This window comes from Neofelis nebulosa, chromosome 11 (genome assembly GCF_028018385.1).
Source record: "Neofelis nebulosa isolate mNeoNeb1 chromosome 11, mNeoNeb1.pri, whole genome shotgun sequence".
NCBI classification, from domain to species: Eukaryota; Metazoa; Chordata; class Mammalia; order Carnivora; family Felidae; genus Neofelis; species Neofelis nebulosa.
Window position 1 is genome coordinate 86,551,842 of NC_080792.1, and position 12,602 is coordinate 86,564,443.

At 49.1% G+C, this 12,602-nt stretch overlaps 1 protein-coding gene across 9 annotated transcripts in view; it reads right to left on the minus strand.

The window, feature by feature from the left end:
- Nucleotides 1-12,602, minus strand: part of CUX2 (cut like homeobox 2) — a 283,575-nt gene that overhangs the window by 27,025 nt on the left and 243,948 nt on the right. For all 9 annotated transcript variants that reach the window (XM_058691237.1, XM_058691238.1, XM_058691234.1 and 6 more), the window contains 5 exons: nucleotides 12,030-12,153; nucleotides 10,147-10,223; nucleotides 9,205-9,271; nucleotides 6,635-6,683; nucleotides 2,978-3,082 (listed from right to left, as the gene is read on the minus strand). In XM_058691237.1, coding sequence (XP_058547220.1) covers nucleotides 2,978-3,082; nucleotides 6,635-6,683; nucleotides 9,205-9,271; nucleotides 10,147-10,223; nucleotides 12,030-12,153 — 422 coding nt within the window. The remainder of the gene's footprint in view (nucleotides 1-2,977; nucleotides 3,083-6,634; nucleotides 6,684-9,204; nucleotides 9,272-10,146; nucleotides 10,224-12,029; nucleotides 12,154-12,602) is intronic.

Here is a 12,602-nt window from a genome sequence, read left to right on the forward strand (position 1 = left end):
TTCCTCTTCTTACCTCTGAGCCTTTGCTCAGGCCAGTCCTACCAGCCTGGATGATTTCCCTCTATTATTCAAACTGAGGGGGAATGGGCAGAGGAGGTTTTCTGGAGAAAGATGGGTCCAAACTGTGATGAAGTTTAAGAACAAGTTAGTGATTTGGAAAATTGCTTGGCAGCATTCACCAAGGGCAGACGTGTTTCTGCTTGGTATGTGTAGGGAAAAGCAGCCATCTATGCACCAAGATACACATGTGAACACCAAGATGAATATTCATAGCAATTCTCTCTGTAACAGCCCCAAATTGGGCTCTAAATGCCTCCAAGTGCCCTCCAACCAGAGAATGGATGAACAGGTTGTGGTACATCCACACAATGGAACACTATACAGCATTGAAAATGGATAATCTACAACTACTAACACCGGCATGAATCACTCTCTCGGATATACTATGAAGTGAAAGAAGCTAGACACAAAAGTGTGTGTGTGTGTGTGTGTGTGTGTGTGTGTGTGTGTGTTCCAATTAAGATCAGGTAATGAAAACAGGCACACCCCAGCTGTGCTGTTATAAGTCAGGAGAGTGGTTCCCCTTGGGGAGTAGCCCCCGAATGGGAACACAGGTGGGCATTGTTCTGGGTGTTGGGAATATTCTACTTATTGAACTGGTTGCTGGTTACAGTATCTCTGAAAAACTCAACATGCTATACACTTATGATAAGCTGATAAGCCCATTTTTTCTTATATATATTATACTTCAGAAAACATTTGTTAAAAAGGAACGAAAAAAAAGGGCAATACCCGGTGAGGAAGTGGTAGGGATTGGGTATTCCCAGCAGAGGTTACCTCACAGATAAAGGTTTAGGTTTCTACACTGGGCACAGTTCCTATCCCAGCGAGATGTTTCCCCTCCATTCCAGGCAGACCCTCAGGGTTAGATGTGAGACCTTGTAGCTACTGCCCTCAGCCCCAAGCCCCATGGCTCCTCCAGATTTTAGGAAATGGCCCCTTTGTCCTGGAAAAAGACAAAGGAGGTTGATGTTTGGGAGGGCCTGAAGTCGGGCTGGTCCTGAGCTCAGTTACAAATGAATCTAAGAAGCGTTAGAAAAAACAAAACAAAACAGAAAACACAACCTACCACTACCAATACTGGCTATTCTTCCAGGGAGATAAATGCCAATTAAAACAGGAAGCGGATGCCATTAACACATTAAATTAATTAGCATCGAGCGCCACTGTTGTGCTCAGAAAAACTCACCCTCCAAACCGGCAAAATTCCCTATGGCTGATTAGCACAGGCATTTGCTGGGTTCCACGGGGGTTAATTAAGAACCACTGGCAAATTCGTTCTGAGGTGTCCTCATGAGCTCTCTTGCCTTCAGCCTCTCTTGTGCTCACTCTTTGCGTTGTACAGATATACAGGCACATTGCCATATACACACTGCCTCCTGGGACACAGACACAGGGGGACACACCTACAGACATAGCACACACTGACACAAGGACCTGCTGGAGTCCTCCTGCTGACATGCAGACACACAGAAATACCCAGGTATTAAAGAGATATACTCAGATGGACATGTCACTGTGACACACAGAGACACGTATGTGCTCAGAGATCACATGAGCCATGGGCAAAAACACCTCAGACACACCCCAAACCTACTACTACTACTACGAATAGTATCATCAAATATCCACTGAGCCGAGACTATAGGGTAAGCACTGTTTTAGGTACTTTACGTGTAATCCTCCCAATAGCTCTACAAGGCAGGTCCAGGTCTTACTTGTACAGATGAGGAAACCGAGGCACAGTCAGATTAAGGATACAGTTATTTGCCCAAAGGCCACCAACAGACACACACATTCATAGTAACACATGTTCATGGAGACATATTCCAATCTTTAAACAGAAAGACAGACACAGGCACACCGGTCTATGTACCAGGGTGTCGGCTGAAGTGAAAACCATGCTGGCCATTTCAGGTTCATGGGTGGAGACTGCAAATCACCCTGGAGCAGCCCCGTTATTATGTAAGGAATTGGGAATCTAGTCCCTTGGTATGCAGAGATCTGGAAAGAAGGTGGACCAGCTTACAGAAGAAACCCGAGGCTTTCTGGGAGAGGAGCAATGGAGATTCTTTTTTTTTTTTTTTAATGTAGGCTCCATGCCCAACATAGGGCTTGAACTCACTACCCTGAGATCAAGAGGTGCTCTACTGACTGAGCCAACCAGGTGTCTTGAAATGGAGACCTTAACACATGACAGAAGGGTAGGTTGGGGTGGCTCTGAATGATATCTCTATGACCCCAGGACCCCAGAGGGGCACCAACCAGGAGGAAAGAAAAAGATGCACTAACTAAGCAGGCTTAACACAGGAACCTCAAGGTTGACAACTAAAGACTGGTTCTTTGTAGCACGTGGCTGTCTGGGAAGCCCTACTGGAATCATGTTTTGGGAACTAAGGGCTGACGGGAGTGTCAGTCTCCCATCTTGGTTAAGCGGTCCCACTGCGGTCTGGCAGGAATTGAGAACCAGTGGTCAATGGCGACACCTGGTGGCAACCGCCAAACCGCACCGCCACTCTACAGCTCTAATTACCTCCCTCCCACCTATTCTTGCCAGGCATCTGGCAATAGAAATGGTCCTCTTTGGCCTGAGTAAGTTGCTGGCATTTTTGGACAATTTGGAGTAAAGAACGGCCTCCAAAGCAGGATGCTGGACTTCCTATTAATCACATATGGAAGCCTGAGCCTGAAGAGAGCTCTGGCTGTAATTTGACCGTCGGCTGGTAAAGCAAGTCATAGTAATTATAGTAAACTATGCATTGACCTGGGCAATGCTATGCCCACTGTATCCACATACAGTCATGTGCATAATTTCACACAGATGCACATGACTGACCCACAAGACGTCATCCACATATTCATACTCACCAACACGGCGTTTCCCAACCTTTCCCTCTGACTCTCCCACCATCCTTACCCCACTGGGTCCCTGGGGGGAGCAGCAGGCCAGGCGGATAGAGCTGTTGACTGAGGCGAGTTGTTCTCGAAGGCTTTCTACCTCCCGCTGGGCAGCCTCAGCTCGCTGGGGGTGGGGGGGGTGGAGAATTGGGGCAAGCGCAGTTAAGAGGTGAACAGGGCCATACTGGATCCCACCACGGCCCTCTGCCATCACTCTGCATGCCTCAGGCAGGGCTGGGCCTTTGTCTCCAGCTCCCATGTCACCTAGCATGGAATGGGGCCTGGATGGAGGGTCTGCAGAGGTGGCTTCCATGAGCTGTGGCAGGCCCTTGGGCAAGTCACTTCCCCTCTCTGGGTCTCAGTTTTCCTCTTGTGAAATGGGGGCAATGAAATACATCTACTGCAGAGGTGTTCCGAAATACATCTAAATCAGAATGCCAGTTTACTGAACTGGGTCTATGGTAGATCTTAACTCCTCAAAAATTTCTAAGAAAAAAGCCTGGAAGAGAGACTCCAAGTGTTAACAATGTAGCCTTGTGGCTTTAGAGAGAAATCTGTACTTTGTCACTTCCTGGTTATGCGACCTTAGGCGAGAGACTTCATCTGCCCAGCCTCGGTTTCCCTATTTGTAAAATGGGAATGATAAAAGTAACTACCTTCTAGGGTTGTTTTGCAAAGTAAGTGATCCGGTAAAATACAGCTCATTAGGTATCTTAGCCAGGTGCTTGACACATATAAACGTGTCAGTAATTGGTTAACTTTAATAAAACTGGAAGAGCTGGGACTGTATTTTTTCCCTCAGCTGGTGGTGCAGGTTATACTGATTATGGTTGACTTACACGCTGACCTTGGCAATCAAGATGCTATGCCTATTATATGCACCTGGAGACCCACACACATCCATGTTCACATTTTGGTAATTTATTTTTTTAACTGATTTGTTCATTTACTTACTGGTATCCTGCCTTGTTACAGAAATGGTTCAAGACAGTTTTGTTTTGGCAAAGGTTTTGGGTGTGTGGGGCTGTAGAGGAATACTTTTATGTTTCCGCACCGTTTGGGCTTTCCAAGCAAATCTGACTGGAATTTAGGATGTGGGCAAAATGACAAGCCTGGAAATCAGCTTGTGACTGATTAGCCAGGAAGAACTGCAGAGGGATTTACCTCTCTGAAGGCATGTGTCTACACGTCCATGGCGGATGACATCCCCTGGGTTGTAAAGCTGGGTTTAGAGTTGCTAGAAACCTACCAGTCTTATCTTCCCCTGGAGAGAAGCATTTGCATATTCCACATGTGAAGAACCCAGGAACCTCACCCTTCTGTTCATACTGGCACTTGGGAGGTAGTTTTCTCCCTCTCTCAGAAAGTCCCTCTCCTATATAACGACCCAGAGTCACACGGGGGGGGGGGGGGGGGGCGGTTTCCTTGCCCACAGTACAAACTCTGGTGCATGTGGGGTGCTATCTGATTCTTGCCACCTCAGGGGTAAGAACTGGGGCAAACTGGCAGGGTTATTACTAGTAATATCAACCTGCTCTTCTCCAGAATCCTCTTGTTCACATTCTGGATAATATTAATACAGATTTAAAAAACCCTAATGTGATGACATTTATTTTCTTCTCCATACTTTCTATAATGAGGTTTTACTTTTAAACTCAGAAAAGAAACATTAAAAAAATCGTTTCCTATCCAAACTACTCTAAGAGCTTTGTTCTCGAGCCTACTTGACGGGCAAAGATCCGAAAGTTTGACGACACACAATACTGGCGAGCTATAAGGAAACAGGCCCTCTTTTAACTTGCTACAGTGAGTGTAAATTGGTACAATTTCACGGTGGGGGGGGGGGCAGTTTGGCCACATCTGTCAAATAAAAACGCACAGATCCTCAGCCCAGTAATTCCACTTCTAAGAATTTACCCTACGTATTGGCTCACGCACGTGTGAAAAGATATCCGTGCAAGGGCATTCACTGTGGTCTTGATGATGATGGTAAAGGATTGGAAATACCATAAATCTTCATCAACAGGGGACTGGTTAGACCACGGTGGGCAAACTGCAGCCTGATGCCTGTTTCGTCAATTAAATTTTTCTAGTACACAGCCACACTCATTCACTTGCATACCAGTCTGTGCTTTCACATACAGCGAAGCTGCACAGCTGTGTCAGAGACCCGCGTACCTAAACATACTTACTCTCTGACCCTTTACAGAAAGTCTGCCATCCCTGGGTTGGGAGACAGCGCGTCCATGTACTACAATACTACAGGCAGTAAAACACACGGACTACTTTTATACAGATATGGAATGAGTTCTAAGATATACACATGGAAAAAATAAGGCTCAGAAGGGGGGGTATAGTATATATTATAGTTTGTGTTTTAAAAAGGGGTAAAAGTAGATATATTCATGGGCTTGTGAATGGATCTCTAGAAGGGACCTTAGAAACAGGTAAGAGAGGCTCCCGGGGGGAGGGGAACCGGAGAGCCAAGTTGGGGAGGGAGAAGGCAGTTCAAACTTTTTGAGTTTTGAACTATGTAAATGTATTGCCTATTCAAAAACATCACCCTATGAATGCTACCCTTTTCCAAGTTTCCTCTACAGGCGGGAGCAGGGCTGCCCTTATGCCTGCACAGCCATCTTCTGGGCCTTTGCTCCTGCTGTGCCTTCTCCTGGAATGCCTTTCCTCCAGAGAACGGCTCCTGGGCTTTAGGACCCAGCTGCAAAGTGTGCTCCTCTGGGGAAAGGACCACTTGCTCTGTCATCCTGCTGGCCCCTCTTGGCCATGTCCCTGGCTGCTGGCACTGCAGGGACCCGGGGGCAAGTAGAGATGTGTTGGGCCCTTGAGACTCCAGACAAGACCCCATGGCCACACCTCGCCTCCTTTCAGAGTCTTGCCAGCTTTGTCTCCCAGACAGCAACACATCTGAGGCCAGAAGGCAGAGTGCAGGACCCTTTCTACATAAGTGATAACGGGGACTCGTAGAGGTTAAAGGGCTTTTAAGGACCCGGGCTGGGACTAGAAGATGGGGCCCCAAGGAAGTTTGGGTCCACCCAGTGCTCAGCTGTTGTGGCTGGGATCAAGTGAGAAGGCTGCAGGAGGCCCCTGGTGGGGAGGGAGGGAAAGAAGCCGCTAGGGCTTGTCCCTTGTCACCACCCCAGGCTCTGTGGAACATGGTTCCTCATACAGTCTGGTTGGGACAGACCCACCGCCCAGCTTGGCCTGCGGGCTGGGCTCCCCAGTCACTGCTCTGCTGCCTTCCTCCTGCTGTCTGGAGACACCTGGAAAATGTCACCTGCACAGCAGCCACCAGGGAAGGGCACCGGCTTTTCTCTGTAGGCAGCCTCCTGGCCTTTACCCAGGCTGTTCCCTGGCCTGGAATGCCATCCCTCTACATTTTCAATTTATTCGACAGGTGTCAGCAACATGGCCCTTCCTCCAGGACGTCTTCTTCCCTGACTCTTGTGTCTGGTCAGGTGCCCCTTCCCTGACTTGCTGCCTGAGTCACCCTATTTCTGAGTGTTCTGCCAGCATCCCCCCTCCTTCTTCTGGGAGCTCAGGGTCCCAAACATCTCCCAGCCCTAGCACTCAGCATGGCACACGGTTCGATAAATATCGATTGGGTTCAGTCCCTTCCCCCCTTGGCCCGAGACCCCCACCCTGGCACATGTCTTCTCACCTGATTAGCCTTCTCCAAGTTGGTCATGATCAGGCCGACTTCATCTGCCCTGAGACAGAAAGATAAGACCCTGAGAAGGGCTTCTGGCAGCCACCAGGCTGATAACCCCAGCCCCTGCCTGAACCTAAGGGTCTTGCAATGGAAGGCTGAGGAGGCTGCCCCCTACCCTTCCTACTGGAGAGAAACCAGGCTGGGAGGAAAAGAGCTCAGGCTCTGGGGGAATGGGAACAGGGCCTCAGCACTGCGCCCCTTCCGGGCAGCCTGGCCTCCCGCCTCCCCCAGGGGTCCATTCTCCTAAGCTGTCCACCGAGCTACCAGGTGTTTGCCCCTGCTGTGCCTTCTACCCAGGATCCCCTTCCTTAAGAGAACAGGACCCTGAGCTTTAAAGCCCAGCTCTGGGGCACCTGGGAGGCTCAGCCAGTTAAGCATCTGACTTCAGCTCAGGTCACGATCTCACAGTTCATGAGTTTGAGCCCTGCATCGGGCTCTCCGCTGTCAGCACAAAGCTGACACTTCGGATCATCTGTGTCCTTCTTTCTCTGCCTTTTCCCTGCTCACACACGAGCTCTCTCTCCAAGATAAAACATTAAAAAAAAAAAAAAAAGATGGGAATGCAAGCTGGTGCAGCCACTCTGGAAAACAGTATGGAGGTTCCTCAAAAAACTAAAAATACAACTACCCCACGACCCAGCAAGTGCATTACTAGGCATTTATCCAAGGGATACAGGTGTGCTGTTTTGAAGGGACACAGGCACCCCCATGTTTATAGCAGCACTATCAATAATAGCCAAAGTATGGAAAGAGCCCAAATGTCCATCGACGGATGAATGGGTAAAAAAGATGTGGTATATATATACAATGGAGTATTACTCAGCAATCAAAAAGAATGGAATCTTGCCATTGGCAACTATGTGGGTGGAACTGGAGGGTATTATGCTAAGTGAAATTAGTCAGTCAGAGAAAGACAAATATCATATGATTTCATTCATATGAGGACTTTGAGACAAAACAGGTGAACATAAGGGAAGGGAAACAAAAATAATATAAAAACAGGGAGGGGGACAAAACAGAAGAGACTCTTAAATATAGAGAACAAACTGAGGGTTGGTGGAGGGGTTGTGGGAGGGGATGGGCTAAATGGGGAAGGGGCATTAAGGAACCTAGTCTTGAAATCATTGTTGCACTATATGCTAACTAATTTGGATGTAAATTTAAAAAAATTAAAATTAAAGAGAAAAAAAAGCACGTACTGGCTAATGCAGCAATATTTCCAAGGGTATAAAACACTGCAAAAAGTTTTATGCCACCAGGAAGCCACAGTAATCCAGTTTCAAGGATAGAGAAGAAAATGTCCTGCAGGAGGCATATGACAAACCACTTCAAACTGGTGTGGAAACGAAGGGACCAGGCATCCAGGATCTGCAAGGTCATTGCTGTGCTGGCACCGGCGGCCCGGCCCCTGCTTGATGCCTGCTCCCCTCCCACCACCGTGCCCTCCAGCCTTTTGTATTAAAATTGGTGGAAGTAGAAAAAAAAAAAAAGAAAATAAAAATTTAAAACCTAGCTCTAAAGTGTCCTCCTGGGAGGCCTCTCTCAACTTACCCCCAGGGTGGTCATTTGTTTATTTCCTGCCCTCCAACCCCCAGATTGCCAGCATCGAGGGGGCCAGGTCAGGCCTCATCCACCTCGGCTGCCTCTCTGCTGAGTGTGGGGTGGGGGACACAGGAGGCCTGCGGGGAGTATCTGGTGACTCTAAGCCGCGCATGTGCTTTAGGCATGTTCGGGGCCTTCTTCCGTGCAAGCTGTCCCCCTGCCGCCAGCACTCAACCCGGCATTGCATTCTTCACGTGGTCATCTCCTTCTCGTTTTTGGGTTGCATTCTGAAGGTCATCTCCTTAGGGAAGTCCTCCGTGACTACCCTGGGTAATAGGATCCGCCCTCCCTATTATTCTCTCTTGCTGCTCTCAGTTCTTCCCTTCTTAGTGTTCACCAGGTGCCCAGAACAGGGCCGAGCATACAGTAAGTGCTCAACAGTATCTATGAAGGAGCGAATTTATCACTGTAATATCATCAGTTACCATCTGTCTCTTCTCTTTAGCTGGGGTCAGGGCCACGTTCTGATGTTTCTTCCAGGGACCCAACACAGCACTGGGTAAATAGTAGGTGCTAAATAAGTGTTTGTGGAATAAGTGATGTCTTATGGCCATGTTGCGTCCAGAGTAATTTAAGTGAATGACACTCGGCTGAGGATTGGCCTGGGTTGCTGTGGTGAAGACAGTCCTAGGAGGTTGGGGTGATGGGGAGGCCCCTGCCCAGCAGACCCTGCTCCGCCACGACCCAGAATGTCATGTATACTCTGTGGTGCATGAATGGCACAGCAAATGACTGGTGAACAGCTGTGTGCCTATGGGGGTGGGGAACACAGGATGCTTAAAGAAACAGGTGCTTCCGGCGGTGAGTCAGAGGGAGAAGACTCAGAAAGAGAAGGCGTATTTGAGAGGGTCAGAGGGAGGAGGCATGTCTGGGAGGGTCAGAGGGAGGAGGCATACCTCAGCAGGGTGTTCACTTACTTGGATGCTGCCTCCTCATCGTATTTCCGCCGCAGTTCCAACAGCTCTGTCTGTGTGGCCTTTAACGCTGGGAAAAAGTAAAGAGCCAGGGTGAAGTGTCCCCTGCTTTCCCCAGGAACCCACTCCTGCTGCAGGGCCCAGAAAGTAGAATGAGGTTCAAGGTAGTAAAGGAAGACCTTTCTTTTGAAGGTCTTTAGAACCAGTGACAGGTAAAGCTTCCTGCCCTTGGAGGGTCTTCAAGCCGGTCGGAGGGCAGATGAGATCACCCTCTAGGAGTTTATGAAGCCCAGGGGACCCAGGCAAGTGGTAGAGGTCTGTCTGCCCCATGGTCTTGGGTATGAGCTACCCAACATGCTTAGGTCACTCCAGGGCCTGGGTGGGGCCATCCATCCATGAGCTCACCCATCCTGAGGTCTGGACCTGGCAGGTGAGGGGGACAGGGAGGAGCAGTGAAGTCAACGGATATGTGTATATTATAATAAATGGGAGATTTCTCATAAAATTCCAGATTTCTAAATCTCCAAAAAATCTGGAGGCTTGGTGACATTGGGCCATATGGCAGTGGCTGGCTGGTGCTCAGCAGTGGCCATCTCTTAGTCAAGGCCCAGGTCCTCTAGTTTGCTCCAGATCCCACCCTTTCCTACGGCTTTCCCTAATCTGGCTGCTTGTTTGTGTGTCTGGCCCCTACAGGCACTGCCTTTGCCACCCCTGATTTAATTCTACTTCTCAAGGCCTCTCTCCACAGCAATATGGCCTCTGGGGACGGGGCTCGGACCCCCACTGGGTCCACTTCCACTTCCTTCCCAAATTCCCCTCTCGCCTTCCTGATTCTAGAATACCTGAGCCTGTGTTCACAGTGTCACTGTCCCCTTCTCCTCCTCCTCCTGGTCTGACGGGGCTGGGGAGCTGCACGGGGCCAGGGAACACATGCCAGATACATACCTGAATGTAGGACTTTGATCTTTTCCTCTGCCTCCCCCAGTCTGGCTGCCAAAGTGATTTGTACTTCTTGAAGGCCCCTGCAGAGAGACTGAGCCTGCTCAGAATGGCTCTGCTCGTGCCTGTGTGGATGGGCCCTGCCTGGGTCCCCAAGGTGGCCCTCCTGTCTTCCTACCCCTCTTACCTGTTCTCTGTAATCTGCACCCCTGCCTTTTTAAAGGGTCCTTAAACATGACATTCAGGCATTTGGCCACTTTGCTGTTTTGCTGACTGTGTGGCAGCATTTGGGTGGACCTACATCAGGTAGTGACTTTGCCTCTCTGGGCCTCAGTTTCCTCATCTGTACAATAAGGTTTCTAGTGGGGTTTGCCTCTGTGAGTGTTGTGAAACACCTTCAGTATGATGCCTGGTACCCAGTGTTCCCTCAATATCATTAGTTACTATTCCTGTCCCCGGGGAGGCATTTTTTCCCTTCTCTGTGTCAGGAGTTTGGGATGGTCATCCAGCCCACTATAGCCTAGAGCTTAGGTGTGATACAAGTGTCTCAGCAGAGAAACAAGGGCCCTAGCTGGACTGGGGGAAGGTTTATACAAAGCTTGGGTCTTACGTTGTCTGAATCAGAGACTCTAGAGAAGGAACTTTACCTCTGATCCTACACCCTGACCCTCTCAGTGAGGGTGAGGTGTGTGTTACACATTGGCAAAGTGGGTGTCTCACTCAAACCACTCCAGCCACATTCATCTCCTTGCTGGTCAAACACACCAGGCATGTTTCTGCCTCAGGGCCTTTGCACTGGCTGTCCCCTCTGTGTAGAACACAGAAACTTGCCCTATATATCTGCAAGTTTCACCCCCACCTTCTCAGGGCTTTCCTCACCTTCTCAGTGAGGCCTCCCCTTATACCCTATTTAAAACTTCAGCCTCAATGTCATCCCCCCTTCTCTGCTTTCTTTTCCTTCACAACCCTTATCTTCATGTAGCAGACTTTATCTTGTTTAACTTGTGTCTTCCTCATGAGAAGGTAAACTCCAGGAGGGCAGGGAGGTTTGTCCATTTGTTCACTGCTGCGTCCCTAGAACAGTGCTTGGCACACAGCAGGTGGTCCCATAAATACATGGAATGAATGAATAAAGGGATAAGTGAATGAGAGGCTAAATGTAATGACCACCATGAAACTGGCCTAGAAAAGCCCCAAGAATCCAGAAATTATAATAATCCAGGTATTATTGCTCCCACATCAGCTGTAAGGGCAACCATCTACTGACACATTCCCAGTGAGCACTGAGCTAAGTGCGTACGTTCATTCTGACCGGAGACTAGGAGTTGATATGGCCTGCCCACCTGATCAGGCTTTGGCACCCAGTTGTCCAATCACACACACGAATCTCAGGGTTGCTGTGAATGTATTCTGCAGATGGGGTGAACATCTGCAGTCAGCTGGTGTTAAGTAAAGGAGAATAATCTCAATACTGTGGGTGGGCCTCATCCAACCAGTTGCAAGTCTTAAAAATAAAACTGAGGAAGAATTCTGCCGCCAGACTGCAGCACTGACTCCCGCCTGACAGTTTCCAGCCTGCTGGTTAGCTCTACCAATTCAGACTTGCCAGCCCCAACTGTGTCAACTAAGTCCTTGAAATACATGTCTTAATTAATTAAAATAAAAAATCCTTCCGGTTTTATTTCTCTGGGGAACCCTGCCTAATATACCGCCATTGGTCCCATTTCCCAGCTGGGAAAACTGACGCTCAGACACGTGATGTGACCTGCCCAGGGCTGGCCACTGAACCAGGCCTGGATCTCTATCTCCAACCTGAATCCAGATTCCCTGATGGTCCCACCTCCCAGCCAGGTGGGGCAGCAGGGCCCCGCCTGTTCCTCCCCACTCACTTTTGTTTCTCTGCCTCATTTCTCTGCAGCAAAGTTTCTGTCAGGAGGGCTTTGCCGGGAATGCCTGGGAGGCGGCTCCCCTCGGTCAGCGTGGGTCCGGCCGGAGACGTCCCCTCTCTCTGCTCTGGAGGGAGGAAAAGAGGGAAAACCGCCCATCGCTGGAAGCGACATGGCAGCCAGAGCCGCCTTCTGCAAACTGAACAGATCGGCAGTGCTGGGATAAGAGTTGATTTCTCAAACTCGAGTGTTAGAGAGAGTGCGGCCGTGGAAACCTGCCATCACATGGTCGGCTGGGTTGTAGCCGTGGGGGGTGTGTGTGCACAGAAGTCAAGTCCCCATAGTGCCGGCCTCAAACAGCAGGCCCAGGTGCTTCCTTTGCCCTCTTGGACCTGTTCTAGCCTCCTTGGCCTTCTTACTTTTTTAAGAGTCATGGTCAAGTATACATAACATGAAATTCACCATTTTAACCATTTTGAAGTATACAATTCAGTGACATTTAGTACATTCACAGTATTGTGCAACCGTTAGCACTAATTCCAGAACACTGTCATCACCCCAAAAGGAAACCTGTCC